At 35.9% G+C, this 24,359-nt stretch overlaps 1 protein-coding gene across 20 annotated transcripts in view; it reads left to right on the top strand.

The window, feature by feature from the left end:
* The window catches only part of LOC129576448 (synaptic vesicular amine transporter), a 38,216-nt gene that overhangs the window by 8,110 nt on the left and 5,747 nt on the right, over nucleotides 1-24,359 (top strand). For 9 of the 20 annotated variants that reach the window (XM_055461579.1, XM_055461574.1, XM_055461575.1 and 6 more), the window contains 8 exons: nucleotides 14,698-14,893; nucleotides 20,419-20,556; nucleotides 20,743-20,940; nucleotides 21,052-21,173; nucleotides 21,304-21,550; nucleotides 22,125-22,351; nucleotides 22,418-22,614; nucleotides 23,232-24,132. In XM_055461579.1, the coding sequence (XP_055317554.1) occupies nucleotides 14,716-14,893; nucleotides 20,419-20,556; nucleotides 20,743-20,940; nucleotides 21,052-21,173; nucleotides 21,304-21,550; nucleotides 22,125-22,351; nucleotides 22,418-22,614; nucleotides 23,232-23,532 (1,608 nt within the window). In that variant the 5' untranslated portion in view covers nucleotides 14,698-14,715 and the 3' untranslated portion in view covers nucleotides 23,533-24,132. Of the gene's footprint in view, nucleotides 1-1,589; nucleotides 1,607-2,238; nucleotides 2,866-7,717; nucleotides 8,142-12,122; nucleotides 12,756-14,697; nucleotides 14,894-20,418; nucleotides 20,557-20,742; nucleotides 20,941-21,051; nucleotides 21,174-21,303; nucleotides 21,551-22,124; nucleotides 22,352-22,417; nucleotides 22,615-23,231; nucleotides 24,133-24,359 lie in introns of those variants that run through there. The other 11 variants (XM_055461585.1, XM_055461589.1, XM_055461590.1 and 8 more) reach the window with 7 other exon arrangements.

Genomic DNA, 24,359 nt, shown 5'->3' with positions numbered 1-24,359 from the left:
AGAGAGAGAGAGAGAGAGAGAGAGAGAGAGAGAGAGAGAGAGAGAGAGAGATCATTAAAGATGCAAGAACAAAACGAAAAAAAACTACATATTGCATGTACTGAATGAAGCATTGTGGTTGAATTGGCACGGTCGAAGTAAATAGCATAAAACACGAAATCGCCCCGCTTTATCAATCAGTAGCGCGAAAAAAAAATCAAAAAAAACCTGAAAAAACCCAAACCTGATTTTTACAAACGATTCGCGGCATAATGAATTCACTGTCAAAAATCAATGCACTCAAACCTAGCCTCAAGTCAAATAACTTCATTCGAATATGTCAATGTTTACTGAAACCGAAAAAAAAACAAACCATATACCTATTTCAATTGGTTTAGAGATGTTAACCGATTGTAATCACGTGTCATTCACGAAATGACCGCTTAAGAAAGTCATCGTATCCGCGAAAAATCCAAACTAGTTTCGTTTCGACTTATTTGAAATGAGTTTCTTGCCTTAGCCACAACGTTAGCCGTTTGTCTTTTTCATCTATCTCTCGTTTGTTTTTTTTTCTCGCTCGCATCATTCGAGGGCACGTCGATGAGTCGAGAGTTTGGAATGGAAAAGAAAAAGTTTTGGGTATTTATTCACTTTTGAGATGGTGAGTGAGAAATAAGAGTGAAAAAAACGGATGTAAGGCATCGCGCATAGTTACTTGGTCATTGACGATGACCGAGCAAACTTGTTGATTCAATTGTGCGTGTATATGTGTGTTAAATTTTATTTCGTTTAGTGAGACAACAGATCATAATAATAAAATGCGCACATTTGTTTCGTCATCGATAAACAAGTTCGAAGCGTGTGTGTTTTTTTTCTTGTTGCTTTCGTCACTTTAAAATCGGTACAGTTGCAGCCGCAGATTTTAATATCCAAAAATATTCCTTCACTACAAACTAGACAATAGTCAGTTGCGATTCCAAGGCGTAAATGTCGAAAAGGCATCCGCAACTAAGTTGAACAGTTCAACTTGAAATTTAGTCTATTTCGAAACTTAAACCAAGTTGAAGCGAAAGAAAGAGAGTGATGAGTGAGTGAGAAAGAGATAGATGGTGAGAGAGTGAAAGAGTGAAAAAAACCGTAGAAAAACCTACAATTGAATGAAATCGAAATTCAAACTTAAGAACGGCGCTTTTGAAGTACAATCGAAAGAAAATCAGAAGTTGTGTATGCGCCACAGCGAAGAGTGCTTGCATTGAACAAACAAGTGACGATTTTCTTCAAAGGGACGACACGTTTTGACGAAGTCTACGGCGAACTCATGAACTATCGAAAAGTCAATACAAAATGATACGAGAGTTCGTGGCGCTGCGAGCGCTCAAATGATGTTTGTACTGAAGTGTCGTCAGCTTGATTTTCTTCAATCCTTCGTACTTGGAATCGAAAGTAAATATCTCTCGCAGTGTCTCTTTGTCTGCGTGCATTTTATGCTTATTTTTTGCCTCAAATATATGTATATACGAGTTTGAGGTGTCCATCTAAGTAACTGGCACTGAAATCAAAAGAGACGAATACACGGTACGGATTTGACCATCGTGGTGGTCACAAGTGTTCATACTCGTGCGGTCGTGTAAGTAAACACAAGAACAAATTACAAAGACGACAACATCTTTGATATACAAACACCAAACGAAGAAGAAGAAAAAATCATCGTACTAGCGAACGTCATCTTCCGAAACATTTCGACCGAGAATGAAAGAAAAAAATAGTTTGATCACATGGTACTGACAGGAATGCACACTATTCGGCAATGGGAATTCTTTGAACGCATTTATGTTCAACAAGTATGAACAGAAAAAGTACAGGAAAACCCCAAGACAAAAATTCGTTTGAAAAGAAACGCGGCGGTAGAAATGCGTTCGGGAATGAATGTGTCGACCGAATCGATGACGAATATTTGAAATTGCACTACGGATGAAAAACAAAACACTTCAACTGATACGCTCATTGTTTGTATATTTGCGCTGGTAGTTATGTTAGTTGTCGATGTCAATGCGAGTGGAATGATTTGCGTGGTGTAATTGTGGACAGTTCTAGCGTGTAGCCAAACAACACAGAAAGAGAGAAGACGAAAGGAAAAACTCACAACTAGAAAACTGAATTGAATTGTGTGTAAGAGCGAGCGAATAGAATCCAAACCAACCGACCGATCGAACGACCGACCAACTAACCAACTCATACCGAACATACACATAGGTATGAAAAGAGCGAACGAAACGTGCGCGCTCAATAGTTTGGAGTGCGCGCGCGACAGACAGCATTTTGCGCTAATTCAAATAATACAAAACGAATAAAAGTCGGCATGGCGATAGCATTTATTAGCCGTTTGTCGCAGGATGATGAACGACACTATCAACGCTTGAATTTTTTTTTTCGTTTTAGCCACGCACTCTCGATTGTTTTGTGCTTCATTGCTTCAAACTAATCAAATTTACGAGTTTCGTTGGTGGTTGCAATCATTTTTTTTTCGAATTTTTTTTCACTCATTTTGGGCCGATTTTTTTTTCTTTCAAGAAAAACATTCATCAAAAGCTATATACATTCGTTTGAAATAAAACGTGGTTCCTTCAAAGTTTTAAATTGCAATTGAAAAACCTCGAAATCGTTGAAGAAAAGTGCACAAACCGTTTTTCGAGCAAATTATAGTTGTTTTTTTTTCATCGGTTTTTGGAATAAGTTCACCAGACTTTTTTTTTTTAATGAAATCAACAGTTGCATTTTGATGATAAATGCTCGATTTGTGTCAAGTGTTTAAGTAACAGTGAAACAAATTTTCGAGTGAAATTTCAACGTTACGTTTCAATAGTGAACTTTATTAGTTTATTTTGGGTATGTTTTGGCATATTTCTCATTTAGAAGGAAGTTTATTCAAGCTCAAACGAATTTGTGTGTCCATGTTTGTTCAATTGTAATGGGGTGAAATACAACTAGAAAATGTCTACAGCGTTTGTAGTAAAGAGACGAATGAGAAAGAAAAAAAACTGATCGATTAATTAAGTGCAGTTCGGTTGCATGGATCTAATATGGCAAAATGATTCGATTCGAATATGATCTAATAAAAAAAAAATTCTTCGAGTATCGGCTCCGATTCCGTTTGCTTTGAAGTGTAGATAACGATGCAAGAAAAAAAAATCCAATTCAAATTGAAAGCGAGAGAGCACGAGCAATGAGTTGCATCAGGCAGAAGCAATGTGGCTGAATTGCAATGAAACCGAATATCACCACAAAGATATTATTGAAAATGGGCCAAAGTGTACTCTCGTCTCGATTGATTTGATCGTTTGCCCTAGTAATGAGCCCGTGCTAATCAAGATAGCTGCTGATGCTGCTCTTTTTTTCTGTGTGTGTGTGTGTTTTTTTTTTTTATCTTGACTTACGCATCTCACAATGCATGCACTCAATTTGATTGGCGTTAAATACAATGCAATACACGACAAATCGATTGAACTCTATACGTCTAATTCGGATAATATGCTTCATGTCATTTAATTCCAGCCATTTGCTCTTCTTCTTCTCTTCTTCATTTTCTGTCGATTCTTACATAGATACAAGATTAATTGATCGGCTCGAATGTGATAATTTCTCTGTAACATGCTCATCTTGGCTTCGTTCCAAAGTAGATCACTATCATTGAGCATTGGGCAAAGATGCGGCGCGGTTTTCAGTGCACATATGAACAGAAGATTTTACAAGAATCTATCGCAAACCACGATTGAGTTGTATTATGGCTCAAGGTCACTTTACGACTAGTCTTCTATGAATGGTGTGCATAATGTCAATTTTTCATGATCAAGAAAATTGCACCATAGCGCGGGCTAACCACATTTTACTATAACTTTGAGGTTCAATCAAAAGTAATGCGATCAAACAGATGCTTGGCTTGATTTTTTGTTGTTCGAGATTCGATATTTGACTTCAATTTTGACCACAATTTGGAATGATTTGGAAGCGTTTATAATAAAAGCTAAAAGCTAAAAATTCCCCCATTTCTTATAGAATCCATAGAGATGATTCTGAACCTAAATTACATTTTAAGCAAGTGTAAAATCCTAATTTGAGTGTCAACGAAACTTGAAGTCTATTATCCCTTGACAAAAAGTCCTCCAAAGAAGCGTATACTATGGTTTTGATTTTCGGTGAACGCTTGAAGTGGGTGTGAGTCTATAGTGCTACCTGTTGCTTCTTCCTTTTATTTACTCTCACTTTATTCACTTTCGCAGGAAGCGAACGAAAATTTCTCGTCGTTTGTTTAACATTTCAACCACCATTTATTCAAATCCAGCATCCGCAATAACAAAAATCAAACATTCAAATGATAGATTCATATTTATGGATAAAAAAACATTTGTCCAGCAAATTGCTAATATTTAATGATATCACGTTTTGAAAATCTCAAAGCGAACAGAGGCAACGAAGAAATAGCCGTTTCATTTGTATGTGACTGCGCTTATAAAATGCCTAAGCAATCAGTTCATATCTGATAATGTTTCATTTAAGTAATTAATTTGGATGTTCTTAGTCGGCATATAAAGACTGTTTTATGATACTCTATTGTTTTAATGTTTCGTCTTGTGCTTTTTACGTTTCGTGCACATCGCTTGATGTGTGACAATTGTGTTTTCAAGTTTAATTTTTTATTGTTCAAACGATGTTGAAACACCTGTAGGTATTATATAGCAAAAAAGACAAGGGGCAATCCATTCAAAAGTAATACATAATACCTGCGAAGTAATACGAATTAATACTAGGTAAAAGTGGTATTACTTTCGATAAAGTAATACTCCTTTTAAAAATAATACTATGGTTTGAAAAAAGTAATACTAAAGTAATACAAGGTAATATTTACATTAGTATTACTTAAAGTAATACTTATACACAGTATTACTTTTGGGTGGTTTGCCCCTCGAAAAAAGACCATTCGTTGTTTCAAATAACAGAATACCTCTTTCAATTGGCCCGTTCATATCATTGCTCTTCCGACTTCCTGAAAGGAATTGTCTCCTCGATGTGCTGCGTCATGAATTTCCCACTCTTACCCACTTTTTGTTATGCAAACCGATTCAATGGTAGTAATTAATACATGATAAAAGGCTATTATTATCATTAGCAGTGAATGATCAATAGATTGAGAAAAAGAAGAACAAATCACAACGAACGAACCATTTTTTTTTTATCCGTAGGCTATACGGTGCTTTTATGGAGTTCAATATCACAATTTATCAATAGCATACAACTTAGCACATAATTTCGAAACAATTTTAACTTTCAAAGCGATATCAACATGAAATAGATTGAGGATAAGAAAGAGAGAGAGAGAGAGAGAGAGAGTGAGTGAGTGGGAGAAAGAGCAAAAGAGACAGCTAACGACGGATAGCAACATTGAGACTTCCAACAAGTGCAAAAATTGAATTGAACACGCAACAAAGTGTGTGCTTTTTTTATCGCCGTTCATGCAGTTGACGAGTGCAGTTGAGTGTAATTGTACTTCGTTGTTCTAATAATGGAAATCATCGAAATATCATTCAACCACACAATCGTGTTTTTTTATGATTTATTCAATCATGTTCCCAATTGCATTCCGGTTTTTAAAAGGACATTTGCAAACACACACACACACATACACGCACATTTCAAATGGCAATTCACACCTGAAATAAAAGGTTAAGGTTGTTTTCCCTTCCCAAAAGGAAAATCAGTCTGTTTAACCTAATCATATCATGGTATTTCAAACGAGGCATTTTTTTTCTTTATCTCTGAATAATAATGTGCATTGCTAATAAAGGAAATTTCAAATTTTAATTAAAATATGAACAATAAATTGAGCGAAAAAAGCAAAAAAAAAAAAGCAACAACCACAACTAGAACTGAAACGTTCTAAAATGTTAACCAGACGGTTGCAATAGTAAATTGTAAGTCGTGTGTCATGTCGATTCAGTTGAAATAACAATGAAATTAAAATGAAGTGTAACAATCGATCGCATGTCTACAACTTATGATAATCGAATTCGTTTGCCTATTCATCTTAAAGCGCCAACTTGTTGCTAAATTGTTAATGCCACCGTGCGTCTCGATTGCGATTATTCATTGCTGTTGCATCGTTTGTGTTGTTGAAAGGAAAAATTTGCAAACATTTCATGTCTCATCAGAGAAGAGTGGAGAAAACATAAACAATTAGCTGAATTATAAATCACGAACCCACACACAAACACGGAGCAAACGCAAATTAGGTCTTTTTGTTATAGCATAGCGTTCATTCGTTCGTCTAACATGAACAGCATTATCATACGATGATATTGGACTAAATTGTTGCGAAAATGCTTAGATTTCGCTGTTCTTTTTTTCATTCGCACAATGCATTTTTTTCGGATTTTGCTATTGAACCAATTCTGTGCGTGCGTTGTAACAATCGTCTAAGGCTCATTGAGCTCGGTCAGCTCAACAGATGTTTGATTTCATGACGATGAACATGAAATTTTAAGTAAATCATAATGCAGTTGATTGATGCATTATAATGAGGATGCAAAATCCAATTAGTGTTAACCATTTCGATTGGAATTGCAGGCCCGCCTTTTCATTGTTTTTTCTTCATCAAATCCCGTTAATTAATTCGGTTTCGATCATACACATCGATTGAATGATTGAAAATGGAGGAATTTTGAAGTAAAATCATTTGAATTGCAGATAAATCGAATTGAAATAGAAAAAATTTTAGAATCTAGACTCTAGATTCTAGAGTCTAGAGTCTAAATTTCACGTAGTATTAGGATTTGCAGATTTACAAAGGATAGAACGAATGGGATAACACGAAACAGCATAAAACGAATGGGATGGAAATGAAAAAAAAGCCTCATCTACGTTTCACATTATGAAAAATTCCAAGTTTTCTAATTGTTCGACAATTCACAAAAATCACCCATTTGAAGAAAATCCCCATATTTATCTGTGAATGCGTGATGAACATGAAGATTCGACTCAGACAGAGTGTCTATCAGTTGCCAATTATAATAGGTGTCAAGTTCATGTATGGTTTGAATTTATGAATTGCGCACGTAAACGAACTCAAAAACACAGAAAAAGAAGAAGAAGAAAAAAAAAACAAAGCACCGAAACACGAAACGTCACAATTCGCAGGAAATTTTTCTGTTCGTTCATGCCGCCGCCGTGTATAATTACATCTTTATTTAAAAAAATTTGGTTCAAGTGCGTCATTTATTAAGAAAAACAAAAAATCGCAAGATCTGTATCGCTGGGTGTTTTCTCTTGCGAGAAGTATTTTAGAATTTTGATGAGAGTTTATTATTAATAAGTTGGTTAATTTTTTAATAAATATCATTAGTTGCGATAATTGTGCATAAATGTTTTGTGTAAATTCTGGGTGAATCGCGATGCATTTGCCGGCAATGTTGTCACACAATTTGTTCAAGCTAAAAATACGATCTCTTCAATTTGAAATATTAAAATAACCTGAATGATATTCATATTTCTTTCTATTTTACGTTGTAAATAATTTTCTCTTCGATTTCATCATCGTGCTGTTTCTTATCGCTTCGCTTGTACACATGCGATCGGTTTGATTCTTACGCGTATTATGCAAATGAAATGACTAAAATGAAACACTGCAATGATAAGAATACGACAATCAAAACCTGCTTACCCGTATGCAAATATTGTAACTGAGCAGTCAGTCAACTGATTTCAGACAAAAATGACTTTCTTTGATTGACATATCAGTACAAAGTGTAAGTCTATCATAGTAAACTGAAATCATTTGAAGTTACAAGTAAATCTTATTTACTTAATTTGGGACAAAGTGATTTTCTTAGGACAAAAACATAAATTCAATCAACTAAAATCAACTGGAGTTATAGTCAGTCAATCCTACGGGTAACCAGATGGTGACGTCAATGATGATTTTTCGATTTTGTTTCCGAACTTTTGCGAGAGTAAATGGCACGGCATGTATATATAAATGTGTGATTAGTATTTGGCTAGTCTCAAACTAGGTACAATATTGAACAGTTAGAATTACATCTGACTTTGGTTGCGACGGCTTTATTTCTTCGTGTATAATAATCATCATCGGTTATTTTGCCATCAAAACGCTTGTAAGTATCGGTTTAACGGCTTGAAAGATATCGATAACATCTATACCATGTAACCATGCTTGAGTTTGCATCTTTGGAATTTTTTCATTTGGAAATATATTCAAAATAATTCAAAGCCAACAAAGAACACTCCGCTGTATCGACAAATATGGCAGAAAGCCAAATAAATCTCATTTGTGGTACAAATTAAGTGATTTTTTATGTAATTTATCTAAATATTTTCACAATCAAATCGGCTACCAGCTAATAAAAATCATTTTTGATTGATTCATCGTTTTCTTTTGTCTTCTTCTTCTGAAGAAAAGTAATTTCAAGTTTAAACTCAATCATTTTGGTAAAACGAGTCCATTTTTTGTGCTTTTCGTTTTCGTGTTATCAAATTTTGTCCAGTGCTATGTAAGTGTTTGAAATCTTGTCTCGATTTCTTCGACCTCTGGTCGTTGAAAATTTTCAATGCTATTGGAAATTCCCCATTTCCAGTGGAATCGATTCTGTAATTCATAAGTGACAAAAATGGTTTCCGTTCACGAAAGCATGGCGTTGTCGTCGCTGTCGATAGTTTTCCCATTTTTTCAGCCATATTTCAGCTGGATTCAATAATTCGCCAAGTGATTCAAATAAGGTGTTAATTGTGCCATTGTTGAATTGTTGCGCAAATGATGCCGAACTCGACATCGATTTTATCCATAACCAAAGTGTGAGCACACACACACACAGCACTCGGTATCTATATATGTCTAATAAGATTTTCTTCGTACCCTTTTTGCTTCACGAAAATGAAAACATAATTGAATTCGATTGTGAAAAATTAAATTAATTTCCTTGAACTTCGCTAAAGAACGGACGAAGCGAGCGTGACGGAGGCTGTTTAGAGAGAGAATGTGTGTGTGTGAATGTGATGTGCATTGTAAATCGAGGTGGTTAATAGGCGGATGGTGTGGAAAGTCTTTAAATAGTAATTTGTACGTGGTGAATAGAAGATGATAGCGTCAATAAAACGGCAACGCGCTTACATCCTTCATTGCATTCGTTTTTGAATGTTGTCGCGCGCGTTCCATTTTGGATGCCTTTTGCGCTTTTCAAACAAATTAAATTCATTTCGTCGTGTAAAGAGCACACAACGAAGAGGCGGTGAAATTGAAACAAAAACGACGAAGACGAGGAAGAATTGATTCTATGCAAGTGATAAGTGAGACTACAATTGCACTGTAGCATCACTCTCTTTCATCCTTTTGGCCCAAGTGACTGCGAAATATGGATTTATTCTCCCGATATGGTATATTTTTAGCATTATAAACCAAATCCGATTGATTGCAATTGAATTCTTCGTTTGAATGAAACGATTCTTTGCATTGTGATGAAATTCAATGTGAAGTGTATAGCCACTCATGCGGAGAACTTCAAAATCACCTGTTGCCCGCACAAATATTCGGTCACATTCCACAAAATGTTTAATATTAGGTGCATAGTTTTTTCCCCATTTGCTTGACATCGGATTTTTGTACTTCTTTCATTCGGTTAATTTCATTCCTAACATAAAAATATCGCATTGAAATCAATCGTTTTAAAATAAAATAATGTCTCAATTAGAGATACTGGAGATCATGGAGCACAGATGACTTGTATTTGCTCACTGAGACTGTCGTACAATATCACTCGCTCTCTCTCTCTCTCTCTCAAATTGTCTTTCGGATTATAACTTTAATAAAAAATCAATAAAACATTTTTTTCTCTCTCTCTCAGTGTGTGTGTTATTGCAATTGCGTTCCGCATTTTGCTTCGTATCCATTCTGTTGGTTTTTTCTATTAACGATAGCGTAGCACTTTTTGGGTAGAAAGGGAAAAGGGAAATGAAAAGCATAAGTACTCTCTGTCCCTGTTTCTCTTTCTCCGTCTCTCTGTGTGTGTCGCTACTGATACGCGATATATATATTATTCGTGCTTCTGTGATTTTCGAGCATATTTAAAATGCGTATTTAGCTTTCTGTTTATCCCACTTTATTCGCATTTTCTAAGTGGTTTTTTTTCGCTTCTCTCATTTCACCCATATTTTTCTTTTTTTTTCATTCTTCTTTCTCTTTTTGTGATAAACAAAAAAAAAGAAGAAGAAGTTATCAATTGGAATGTTATTACGTAGAAAATATTGATCTTATTTATCTTTGTAATTCAAAATGAAGCTACTTGTAGCGGTCGGATTCGTGTTGACGACACAGGTTTTCTCTTGCGAAAAAAGTTTTCTTCTATTTTGTTTCGCCCCTTTTGGTGGTGGCGGCTCCTTTTAATGGTTGCGACGGCGATGGATGTACGACGACAATAATGTACGAAAATTTAGTTAAAGGTTGAAAGAATGGGGCCGAGGTGTTCCATTTTTCACTTTTCATTAACCCACATTCCTTTTGACCGAGAAACAAGGGCCGACATTTGCTAAAAGTGCATCCGAAAATTATGTAAATGTATCAGCAGGCTACACTGCGCTAAATCGAACAAATTGAATCATTTATTCGATTTTCTTGCGCGGGAAAAAAAACCGACAATCTAATAATAAAAAGTGTAGTAATCTGATTTATTCGGTACTCTGATGTGTGAAATACACATCGATGACACACAATGCGATGAAATGAAATCAAAGCGAGTCTCTGATTCATCATAGGTATCGACCGAAAGTCAATATGAAACATATCATATTTGTTCCCTTTTTTTTCGTTACATTTCACTTTGATTTCGTGGTGCTTTCTTCTTAGTAAGAAGAGCAAGAAGTTCTTAACAAATCACTCAGAACAATTCTCGCTAGAAATCGCATACAGCGTCATCCCGCTATTATTTTATCCAGAAGGAATGGAATAGGGAAGAAATCAATGGTAGCGATGATGATGGCAACCTTTTGAATCAACTCCAGCAAATATTAAAGTGGTGGCAATCTCAATTTCGATTTTTCCTCTGATGATTTGTCGCACAATTACCATTATTACATAAATGATTGTGTGGTACAATATGCTCCTCCCGTGCACAATGATTTACTCTTTCTTTCATTTTTAATTTTCTCAAATTAATTTCCGTTCTTTTTTTTCGCCTTCGTTCACTCTCTTGACGGCAATTCAAGTGTTCTGAAGTTGTTTGTGTATTTTCTCACCCTTTCATATTTGTGCGTATTTTTATATGGCAGTACACAGGGGATAAAAATGACTGTTATTGAAGTGAAAGAGTGGGATAGAGTGAGAGAAAAGTTGAGAAAGAGAGTGAGTTTGTGGACGAAGAGTGTTTCATGATATGTGGTCGCAGAAAAGTAGGAAGACGTTTTGCGGTCCACTTTGAGACTGCCGATTCTTTTTTTCTGGCCCGATTCACTCTCTCACTCTCTCATTGTCATTCGTTGATAACGGCGATTCAATGAAAACCGACTCTCGCTCGGTGAACGTGAAATGCGGTCGCAGTGTGCATACTTCAATTAGTATAAAAGCGTTCTTGAAAAACGAGAAGAAGAAGAAATAAAAAACAACAACAACTCTGGGCAATCACCATAATAATGCAAAAGCCGAAATTAATCATTCGTATTGGGAATAGATGCGAACGCGTGGCGCTCAATTGTTTTCCTTTTGTACGCGTACACTGCCCCGTCTATATTTTTTCTTTCATTCAACGGAAAATCATGTCGTCAATTTGTTTTCAGCCACTATCTCACTAGCATGTGTTTTTTTTGCATTTCTGGTCGCAAGGAGCGCTTCGAATGTTCTGCCGTCCTTTCAAAATGATTTTTTATTGTTTGGTACATGCTTTGGCATTCCCTACTTACTGCTTTTTTATTTCTTTCCTGTTTTTATTCCGTTCAATTGCTAGACTCACCCATCGTTTAGTGTAATTTAGTTAGATTTTCTTTTCTTCTGCTCCGCTTTTTGTGTTGTTGACGTTGCTTTCAGTTCGCAAAGACACGATGGCACGAGAGAAAGAAAAGAAATCACATTGGGATGTGATCTCAGACTGAGCCAATATTGCGAGAGAAAAATTCCATATTGTATTGGCATTTACATCGATTCCATAATACATCTCATCTCAGATTGATTGCAAATCTGATTACGTCCAAAATAAGATCTAAAGTATTTTGACTTATTGATGTTCAATGTGAAACCACTGGTTGCCATTCGCGACTGATCTTGTTTCAAGAAACGCACACACACACACTCCGAAGTACATCCGATTTGCACCATTCACATTTTACCACATCACATCGTCAACCTCTACTCCAACTCACGACACACAGAGAATACGAACAAAAAAACAAAAAATTGGAAAAACAAAGGGCCGAATGCGAATTATTGTAGCAGCTAAAAAATTTAAAGCGCATCAACAAGCGTTTGTGCTTCGTAATAATTTGTGTCATACATCTACTGTCGACGACGACTACGATGGGCGCAAAACGAACGCAAAAAAAAATATGATTCAACCTACATTTTACCGAAAATAAAATCGATACAGTTTAAGGTCTCCCATAAAAATCGAAGTGGAGAAAGTAGCGAGACCGAGTGAAAATAAAATAAAATCAAGTTTTATTACGTATAGCTGAGCTCATTTCGCTTTGATTGTAACATCGTCATCATGAGGCTGGCTCAACAAATACATGTATGTCAATCCGGTAATCCTTTCGGCCAAAAAACCGAGTTCTATATTTTATTTCAAAGGCATTTTGCGTGGATGACTCGTGTATGCCGATCCCAACATTCACCGCTGTGCCTCTCGTGGGAGAAAAAGAGCGAAAAAAGCGACAACCGAAACGAACGAACGAACAAAAAGAAAACATACTGAACAGATTAAACAAACGTTTCACCGTCAATACTTCAATGGCTCTCTGTATATCAAATGAATAACAAATGTTCATTTTGTGTTCACCGTATCACCGAACGATTCAGTCGCTGAGTTGCGTTTTCTGCTCCCTTTTTCGTCCATTTTTACTGCCTTAATTCGTCGTATGTTTGTTTATGTAAATCAATGTTCACAACATCGATAAACGCTGCCCTCGGATTCTTCGCTATCTTATCGTCATCTACTTTCACTATCTTTATTTTTTGCCCCCTTTTTCATTCCTTCCATTTCCCTCTCTTTCACTCTCACTCTCACTGCGTCTCTGCCTCATGTAATAAAATACACTTTACACTATGCGTCTCGTAATCTTTTCCTTTTACTGATTGCGGTACGATTTATTGTATTTACATCTTGACGCATGCATTGTGTGTTTTCATCTCCATTTCCGATACTTAGGTTGATTAGGGAGCCTCATGAATTTTGCAATTGCATCAACATAAAATTCATCATGATTGCGTTGAGCTGTTTATTTCAATTAATAATCGCTAAGCTGTGCGACGGTTCCATTCGATATTTTTTTTTGCCTGGAAATTTAATCCCTTTTAAATAGAGAAAGGATTTTCTCAATGGAGTTGAAATTTTTGGTGAACATTTGAACAAATTACATATGTCCAAGCGTCGCGTGATAATTGACTATTTGTAAAACAAAGAGCACCAAAGTAAAATGATTATTGAGATGGAGCTGCAAGTGCATCGTGATTTATTTCTACTTTATTCAGTCGAATGTTAAGAAATTCGAATCAATGTGGAAAAAGCATTGGAAGGGCATGAAAATCCAGCAACCACCCACCATCTTGATGGTTGGCTTGATTTTTGCTTTAGTTTGCGTCTTGCATACATTCAATGCGATTCAACGAAATGGCTGTATATTATTGTTTCTTCCAATTCATTCGATAAATTATGTAAATGTATTGTTCGACAAGACAAGGCACAGCAGGACGGATAAATGGTATGAAATCAACTATTCAAGCTTCCTTTTTTTTCGCTGAGAAATCCAGCAGACAAGTGTGAGCGCGCACGCGGCAAAGGGAAACAACTGTTATTTGATTTACCGGGAAAATGTTCGACGAATCCGAAAAAAAAAACGGCTGAATCTTGGCAATTTTCCGCGAAATTCCAAATGGCATCGGTAAATCGGATTCGAATGAAAATTTATGGTTTATCGTGATGGATTCAAATAAAATTCAAACGCTTGTGTTGATTTCTTTTTAAATGAATTGAATATTGTTATCGAACTTTGAATGACTGAACTTGTCGCATCAAATAGTGACGAATGATTTTGCGTGTATATACAATAGTTTTTCCGATATCTGTTTTGTTCGTTTTAATTGAATAAGCTTGAATCGGAATGATCGCATTAGTGAAAAGCATTTCTTTTAATCAGAGACTAATAAGGATTTTCGTGAACTTTCATGAAGGATGATAGTGATATTTAAAAGAAACTAACAATATTCGACATCTTGATAATTTTATGTATCGTCTGTTTCAAAGCATTACTTTGTTGACTAATGACTATTTCCAGTTGTGTATACTAACTAACTTTTTGAATGCCGTGTCAAAATTCATTAGAAAAAAGCCGTATTATTTTGCATTTTCAATGAATAAAATCAAATAATGCCTGGCTTTTAGTTATTAAACTTTTCCGATCATAAGGAAATCATTGAAATTGTTCTTAATTTTTTTTTTCTCTCTTCAATTGCAGTAAGAATCAGTTAGCAAAATGCAATCAACCGATCCCGGTGGTCCAGCTGCTCAAATGTCACCCGATCATATGAAATCAACATCATCATGGGAGCAAACGAAAACATGGATGGTCCGATGGCGAGGCTCTCGTCAACTGGTTCTCGTCATCGTAGCTATTGCCCTGCTGCTGGACAATATGCTGCTAACCGTTGTGGGTGAGTATGCCGAAAGCGAATAATTTAAATACCTAGTTCAACAACTAGGTATTGGACCATAGGATGAAAATGGTCTGAAAATGTCGAAATGGACAAGACGAAACTATCAACACCAATTAATTCTTTAGCAAAGCTAGAGTTTCATCATTCTGTTGGCATAGTCTTTTGTATAACCAATTGACGCCTCAAAAAATGCGGAACTTGTAAGGCGCAAATAAATGTCGTCGATATTAACATTGGATACATAGTTGCCGTTTAAATATGTATGCCAGTCGAGTTTGTTCGGGATTAATTTAGTCGAATGCGAGCAACCGATATGCCGAAATGAACGCGTGAACGCACAAAGTTTAAGCAAATTCAAAGAGATTGTGTGACAAAAAGGATGGCAATAATGACGAAATGATAAAAATTGTAAGGGGAACAACGAAGAGAGTGGAAAAAAAAGCGGCCCTTTCACAAACATTCACTTACGGCTGGGAACGCTGTCACTGGCACATGAACGGAAAATGGTACTTGAAAACTTCCAAATGAAACGGAAACGAATTTTCTATTGAAGAAAAGCCCATCTAGCTCAGCGTCCCTATATACATTTGCCACAGTGGAATCGAAGCGAAAAACTTTTCGTCTTTTGTCATGGCTTTTTCGATTTGATTTTTGCATTCGGCTGTTTGTGTGTGTGTGTGTGCGCTCGCACGCGCTATGTCACACAAAATGCAAATGTGCAACAAAGCGTTAAATCCTGTGTATGTGTGATGCGTATATGATAGGGGTCCCAAGTGAACGCATGCAGTTTACTATTCAAAACTAAATGATTTGTTGAAAACTTTGGTAGCCTTGTTAATACAGTGCTCAATGCTCATTCCGTTTTGTCTCTTAAATTCTTTTGGAAGTGACTTTATCATCACGGAAAGACTCAGAAAGAGAGAAAGAGAGAGAGAGAGAGAGAGAGAGTAAGACGGGATGGTAGAGAGTAACCAAGTTCAAGAAAGACACATAAAGAAAGAGAAAAAGAGAGAGAGAGAGCATCGATGAAGCTGAATATAAACGACAAGTTAATGATATGAAAAGAATCGAAAAGTTTTGCAACAGTAAAAAGTAAACGATTGTCGCACAATTGATTGCCACTGAATGGAATAATCGCAATTTGGCACAATTCACTTTGGTTCTTTTCAATTAAATGGATTAGTTTCATATTGAGATCGCTGGACGGCAGCTTGTGTTTTTTCTGCATTCTAATTAAAATAAATCCTAAATAGTAATCATCGTATCAATGGCTCATTTTGCTAATCATATCAAAACAATTGATGTGGTTTGGGTTACATTCAATGTAGTAGCAGCTACGATACACGTGCTCATCCGCTCACCATTTTGCTTGCATCGTTTTTTTCTGTCGAAAATCAGTCGTTGCTACGTTGCGAAACGATGATTTTTGAAGCAATCACATTGGTACACCACTTCCAACATATAAGCCGAAGAGGGTGATGCTCCTGCCGTTGCGTCTTACTCGTTTATTAATTATGCGTTAGAGAATTTAAAAAATAATTTCCAAATGATGACACAATGTATTAGCATTTGTAACATCTCTCACATTGGCCGTAGATCCACTTTTAAAGAGGATTAAATGTGGGCGCTAAAATTCCATATTCGACAAAAGTCGCGCGGTTTTCGGAATAATTGCATGAATTACACCATGACAACCGCACGCGCACTTTTTTCCCTATGCTCGATTTGGCATTAGTTTGGCATTAAAAGGCATTGAGCACATCGTCGAGCTTCGATATGACAAATCATATTTTTAAATTCAAGAAAAAAATCAATTGGAAGTTTAAAGTCCCAATCACATTGTTAATTGAATTAGAAGTCATGTGTACATGGCACGAGCCAACGTCCTATCGGAAATGACATTGGAATCTTTCAGTGGAATTTAAAACGTATTGAAAAAAAAAATCGATACCATTCACTTTTATGTTTATATCGATCATTTTATCCGAATAGAAAATCCAATAAAATCCACGTTTTCCTTTCGTTCTAATCACACTCAAAAGTTCAAGCAAATAATTTTAATGGGCCGTTAAATGATGTGTTAAAGTGATGATTTCACGCAAGTGATGATTCGTGCGAAAATCAATTGAATATCGCTATAAGGGAAAAAAAACCAATTTCAAGCGCGTGTAGATCGACAATTAACTGGAATAGTTGTAATCGTGATCGAAACACGACAACAACTTTGTCACCAGAAATAGTTGCAACAACAATCGTTGTTCACAGTTCGAATAGAAATAGTTGCAATCGATTTGTAATTGTAATTTCAGAAATGAGAAGAAAAAAACGTACACCCAAAGAGTGTGTAAGGTTTATTTGTCGTCAAATGAGCAAATTTATTTAAAAGAAATCAATGTATTTATTTTTATTGTTCGGTGAATTTATATATATATATGGTTGACGTTTTATGGCTTTTCCAATGCGACAGTTCCTGTTCGTGAAATTACGTACACATGTGTGTAATGTTGACTCTCTCTATATATTTTTTTCCTATACATATTTAGTTTCAACACTCTTGGTGTCAATTGAATCAATATTAATTTGTTATAATGCATCGGTTAAGTATGTTGGCCAGCGAAACATTGTGTCACACACGCACAACATAGATAAATAGCAACATGTTGTGAACAAGAAAAATCATTCTATCGAATTCACTCAAACAATTCCAATATGCACCCATCCCATCCACCCACACCCAATACCCTTCCGATCCATTTGAGCGCGAAATGTGTATGTGAGTCGAGTTGGGTTGGTGTGATAGGGTGAGACTTGAAAAGATTTCTCTTTTTATTTTCACCATTTTACATCTCTTTTACCATTGCCATTTACTTTGCCCTCTCTCTCTCTCTATCTCTCTCTCTCGCTTGCTCGCGAACACACAATGTGTGTGTGTGTTTCACGTGAAACACTTACGTGTGTATCGTTGCGGAAAATATATGTCCAATGTATTATTTGAAATTGATAGAAAGAAGTAAGTAGAAGAGAAAAAAGAAGAACGCTTCGGTTTTATATGTTGGCTAAAAAGAAGTATGAAAACGTTGTCGACCGTTTCACACTCTCTTAAATACAGGGTCCATTGATGTGGCGACAATATTATTCGGGGCTATTGAATCGAATCTGATTCGAATGTGTAACCGTGCGACACACTCACACACACACACACACACACCCCGAACAAAAAGACGATGTGCAATAAGATTGAGGAGGGAGGAATGGGGTGGCTATTTTTGAGGGGATGAACTTCACGATCACTTGAGTGCAAATAGTGTTTTGCTATTTACAATCGTTTTGTCGGTGCCACTACTAAAGCTAATGGTGTTTTCGTAATGTCAATAGGTCTGAATAGATCGACGATTTAAAGTGCTTTGGCACTGAGTTGCTTCGGCCAATCCAACAATATATAAACCAAACTGAACCGTACCGTACTGTGGAACCGATAGATGGAAGTCTCGAAATTAAATGGAACAAACCATTTCAATTGTGTGTGTGTGAGTACATCATAAAATTACGATAAAAATTAATTTCGATTTGGAATCTCGACAATAGAACGTGCCATGCAATTCAATACGATGATTGAAAACTGCAAAAAGCACATAAATCCACTGCGCAAACGGCTCATTTATTGAATTTTCAATTTAAATTGTGAGAAAAAGAACAATATTTATTCCATACACACATGCATTCGAACCAAGCGTGTGGATGGTGTGTGTGTGTGTGTGTGTGAAATGACATATTCGAACACACTTGTTGATTGCAAAATGATGGCAAATGTATTAGTCACGTATACTGTACACGTCGTACAGTAACGTTAAAACTGGTCAAATTTCATTTGCACATTTTCCAATCCAATCGAAATCAAAGTATATATGTACGCATTAATTAACGCCCTTTGTCGCTGTGAGAACTACTGAAGATGAAGGAAAAAACACAAGAAAACCATCGTTAGTTTATCCAAATGCAAATAGAATGCTTTACGATATGCATTTAATTTGATGATAAACTCTAAGTGACATGGATTCGCACGTATAAGAAATGGTGCAAGGAGTGAAGTAGCCGAAAAACAGTCCGACATCAAAACAACCAAAACAAATATAAACAAGGGAAATGGTATAAAAACCGAACTCAATTTATCTTTTTGATTTCCATTCCGTACATGGAATGCAATCTGGTTAGCTAGAGCGAGCGAGTCGAGCTATCCCCCAAAATCAATGAATTATATGAATGAAACATGAACTCGACCACACATACACAGAGACAGAGAGATGGGGATGGCTACTTATTTAATCGTTGCATGATAAACATTACGGCAACCGTTGGACGGTGTTAAGAGTGTGCGTTAGTGCGTTTTTGTGAGCGTATTTTTTTTTCCTGTTGTTGGGTAATTCATTTGGAATATATGAATAAATTACGGTTACAGCATCAATATTATAAAGCCAATGGCTAAGCATTAATACATACTGTGTATTACACACATTCGCTCTCCTTAAGCGAATCTGATGTCTTTCACCGTCTCTCTCTCTCTCTCTCTCTGTGTGTGACGATTTGATTTGTTGCATAAATTTCAGTTGAACAGCGTAAATGTTCCACAGATTTACATCGGAATAAATGTGCAAATATTATCTTATATTTGCACATAGAAACGTATGAATTTCATTGCTGGTGCTGAGAATGGGGGATGGTGTGCAGCAACACATACACATCAGAATGGATATTTTGAATCATTTTACCTTATTTTTGGTTTTGAAATGTTTTCAACTTCTTTCTTCTCAGTTTGCCAATTCTGTTCTAATGCCACTCAGTTTATTTCATCGATGAAAATTCATCGATGTCAATTTGTTGGTGTTGATTCTCGCTTTTTGTTCCGTTCGATTCGAGAGATCAATGAAAATCAATCGAATTTTACAAGTAATTTACCCTTCATAATTGCCAATTTAATGAAGCAACGACAAACAATTAAAGTTCAGTTTCATGCAACAACTGGGAAAGGGGAAAGGGCTTCGGTGTTGCTGTAAAAGGGGAAATTGAATTTGAAATCTTTTTGTCAACTGTATGTAATAATATCCGGGCAATATCGATCTGCATGTATATAAAACTCAGTGTCAATGCAAAAGAGCAAAAAATGGGAATATTGGGTGAGGGTGAGAAAGAGAGAGAGAGAGAGAGGTAATGGGACGAAGAGCTGCTGATACTTTTAAGACAATATGACATCGAGACAAATTGGGGCTCAAAATAAAATTACTAATCTTATTAAAATCATAAATAGAACGTAAAATTTCATCGTACATCGCTTGCATGTGCCATGCAACACAGCATGGCGATTACTAGCTGATAAGGATATTTTTCACTCTAGCGGAATTCAGCAACATATGCCGTACATATCTATACACATACACCATTTATTTAGTACCAGTATAATAATTATATACCAACTTTTTTTGTCATCGCTTTTGATTTTCCACTCATTCCTTGCATCTCTTCCACAGTACCAATCATACCGGAATTTTTGTACGATATACGGCATCCGAATGCAACATTGGATAGTCTGCCACGAATACCGCTTACCACACCAGTTCCATGCGATCGTCCCACTGACGGCACTGAATACACAACGCTTTCCGCTGGTAAGATGCAATTTTGTTAATCGCATTTGCAACACAGCATTGCATCGAAGGAAGCAAGCCGCCAGTAGCTTCATTGTTACCATATTACCAATCAAAATTGGATTTACCTATTCATTATTCTATGCTGTTGCAAATAATAATAATAATAATAATAAACAAACACTTGTTCTTCTCGTTACGTTTCAGAAAATGCAAGTTTCTACGCTGAACTGGATGCCCGGCACAAAGAATTGGTCGGCGAAACGGTCGAAATTGGCATCATGTTCGCTTCAAAAGCTTTTGTTCAACTGCTTGTCAATCCAATTGTTGGTATTCTTACACACCGAATCGGCTACAGCATTCCAATGTTCTGCGGCTTTATCATTATGTTTATTTCAACCATCAGTGCGTATTTTTTTTTTATATCTTAAGTTCCTCATTAGACTCAGCTCGAGTCGATCATATTTTGTGTTTTCTTTTTTTAATAATATCCTTATTTCCTTTTTGTGAAAACAGTTTTTGCATTTGGTCGTTCATACTGGGTCCTGTTTGTGGCAAGAGCGCTTCAAGGTGTCGGTTCATCGTGTTCGTCCGTTTCCGGTATGGGAATGCTTGCTGATCGCTATACTGATGATAAAGTACGCATTCAATCGATCTATACAATTATGTTTTAATTTTTTTTTTCTCTACAACAAAATACTTGAAGCAATGCTTTCTAATATTTTTGCTGTGATTCGTAACGTGTTGCCTTCGTTAATTTTGAATTAGGAACGTGGAAATGCGATGGGTATAGCATTGGGTGGTTTGGCTTTGGGTGTATTAATTGGTCCTCCATTTGGTGGCATTATGTACGAGTTCATTGGTAAAACGGCACCATTTCTGATATTATCGGCATTGGCACTGGGCGATGGAGTTTTACAACTCTTTATGCTTCAACCAAAGATTGTTCAACAAGATTGCGATCCACCATCACTCAAATCGCTCGTCTCTGATCCATATATTCTTATTGCTGCAGGTGATGATTTTTTTTTTGTGATTTTTTGATGATTTTTTTTAGAAATTTTTTCGATTTTTGTGATGATTTTTGGTTTGTGATTTTTGTAATTTTTGTGATGATTTTTTTGTGATATTTTTTTTAGAATTTTTTTTTCGTTTTTTGTGATGATTTTTCGGTTTTGTGGACAAAAAAGCATATTCACCTTGCAAATACAGGGAAGTTTATTGGGGAGGTAAAACTGACAGCATCACAAAAAATCATCACAAAAATCACAAACCAAAAATCATCACAAAAATCGAAAAAACCTCTCCAAGCAACCTCCCAGTTATCTGTAGGTGATTATGATTTTTTGATGATTTTTTTAAGAACATTTTTTTAACTTTTTGTGAGATCTTTGGTTTGTGACATCTTGCTGGTCACTCTGTTTCTTCTATTTATTTTAAATATCTTGAATTCTTATTCTCATTCAAAAGTATGGTGAAATCAATCAACTAGACGAAAAATCAATAAAAAAAAATATTGTCAAACAAAAAGAACTATTTTCATAATGATTTTGCTTTATTGTTTGGTGCGTGTGTATCAATCATTGCAGGTGCCATAACATTTGCGAATATGGGTATTGCAATGTTGGAACCATCGTTGCCAATTTGGATGATGGACAATATGGGCGCGAGTCGATGGGAAGTTGGCGTTGCATTTTTACCAGCTTCAATCAGCTATTTGATTGGCACAAATCTGTTTGGGCCATTGGGCCATAAGATTGGCCGTTGGTTGGCCGCTTTGCTTGGCTTGGTCATAATTGGCGTTTCATTGCTTTGTGTAAGTAAAATTTTCAATTTTCAAAACATAATAACCATATCGTAATAATTGAAAATTTTCTTACAGATTCCGCTTGCCACCACAATCATGCACTTGGTTTTACCAAATGCTGGTCTTGGCTTTGCCATCGGTATGGTTGATTCGTGTATGATGCCCGAGCTGGGCTATCTAGTTGATATCCGACACTCGGCCGTGTATGGTAGCGTTTATGCAATTGGTGATGTAGCATTTTGTGTAGGCTTCGTGGTTGGACCCGCTCTAAGGTAATTTTTTGAACAGAGAAATACGCAAAATGGTCCAACTTTTATGGAATCAAAGGCAATTTTGTAGAATCAATTCGGAAAAATTGTTACATTAACAAAAAATGGCTATTTCTTGGCGAAATTTTTTTTTCTCGAAAGAACGGGTAGCTTTCAATGAAATTTCAATGAAAAGGTCATTTGGTGCGCTTATTTTTGTTATTGTCAATCTACTTGTGATCGAGGAAGTGTTTATCTGTCACACATATCAAGTGAAGTAAATAGTTTTTTTTTTCTTCGGTCCAATGTGACTCCTTTGACTTTGTTTTTACCAGTTTATTGACATTTTAAACGATCTCCTAATGAGCGAATGACCCTTTTTTGTGTGTCACACATTTTAGGCGTTTTAAATTCAATATTGGACAATTCAAGCGATGTTTTTTTTTTGCATAAAATTTTAGAATTAGTATGAGCATTTTGGGTAATCTTAATCGGTTAAATCGTCATTGACTAACAAATTTCCGAACTAATTTGCATAATTTTTCGTATGTGTGTGATATTCAGCGATCGATACTAATGGATTCGATACGGTTTGATTTGAACTCGGTTGTTTATTTCTCTTTCTTTTTGTCTCATTCCAGTGGCACGCTTGTGAATAGCATCGGATTTGAATGGATGTTGGTGGGCATCGCTTGTTTGGGTTTCCTGTATGCACCATTGTTGACATTCTTGCGAGCACCACCGACCAAAGAAGAAAAGAAGGTAGGTGATGCACCGAATGGTGCAGCCGCAAATGTTGTGACTGCAATTACAAATGGCGATGCAAGCGAAAAGAAAGGCATCTTTAACATTGCAATGACACTTGATAATGGTGATCTTGCGCTGCCGAAGGCCGCTACCAATCATATAGCAACCGACGACCAATGTGTTACCAAATTATAAGTTATTTTTGTCACCTTTATTTGTATTTCTTTTCCATTTGACTTGTTTTTTAGTTGATAATTATCTAAATTAATTTTGTAGTTTTAATTGAATTTTTAATTTTTTAATAAATTGTTTCAAGCTCTTTGGATTTCAATCAGACATGCGCACGCACAAAATTTTCAGATGGGGGGGGGGATTGGAATCTGGAAATGGAAGATGAGATTTGAACTCATTTCAAAAAAAATCTTCGAAGGGAATCGAATTTCGAAAATGGAGGGTGAGGCCTGAAAATGTCTAGATAGAGTCTATTTTTGGATTTTTTAGATCCCAAAATCGGAAACCTCCCTCCCTATGCGCATGTCTGATTTCAATTGAAAATTCGTATCATTCGATAGAGACCGAAAGTATTAGCTAGCAAATTGTTTTCGTTTGTCATTGACGAGCTGGCAATGCGAATGAAATGCTCGTTTATATTACGTTTTATTATTAATATCGACACAGTTCAGTGAATATCAAATGAAATTTTTTTGTTTACATCATTTAGATTATGTGCATATTGGAATTTTTAATTGTGTAATTTTCTTTTGTTTAATTAAAAAAAAGACTTTTTCACACGAATACGACGCTTTGTTTTGTCTTTCTCGCTCATTCTTGTGTTTGATTTTTTTGCTTTTATTTCATTGTTTATCTTAATATATTCTGATTTCGATTTAGATTTATTTTCGATGGACATTTAGCTGCCGTTCTTCTTTTTATAGCGGCCGCTTCGAAATAAAAAAGAAAACCGTCATTTGACCACTTATAGAAATCTATACATTGAAACTAATGCCATTACTATTTTCTTC

Source organism: Sitodiplosis mosellana, unplaced genomic scaffold (genome assembly GCF_009176505.1).
Source record: "Sitodiplosis mosellana isolate CC-2019 unplaced genomic scaffold, AAFC_SMos_1.0 Smas_scaffold_6191, whole genome shotgun sequence".
In the NCBI taxonomy this organism is placed as follows: domain Eukaryota; kingdom Metazoa; phylum Arthropoda; class Insecta; order Diptera; family Cecidomyiidae; genus Sitodiplosis; species Sitodiplosis mosellana.
This window is presented reverse-complemented; position numbering and strand designations above follow the sequence as displayed.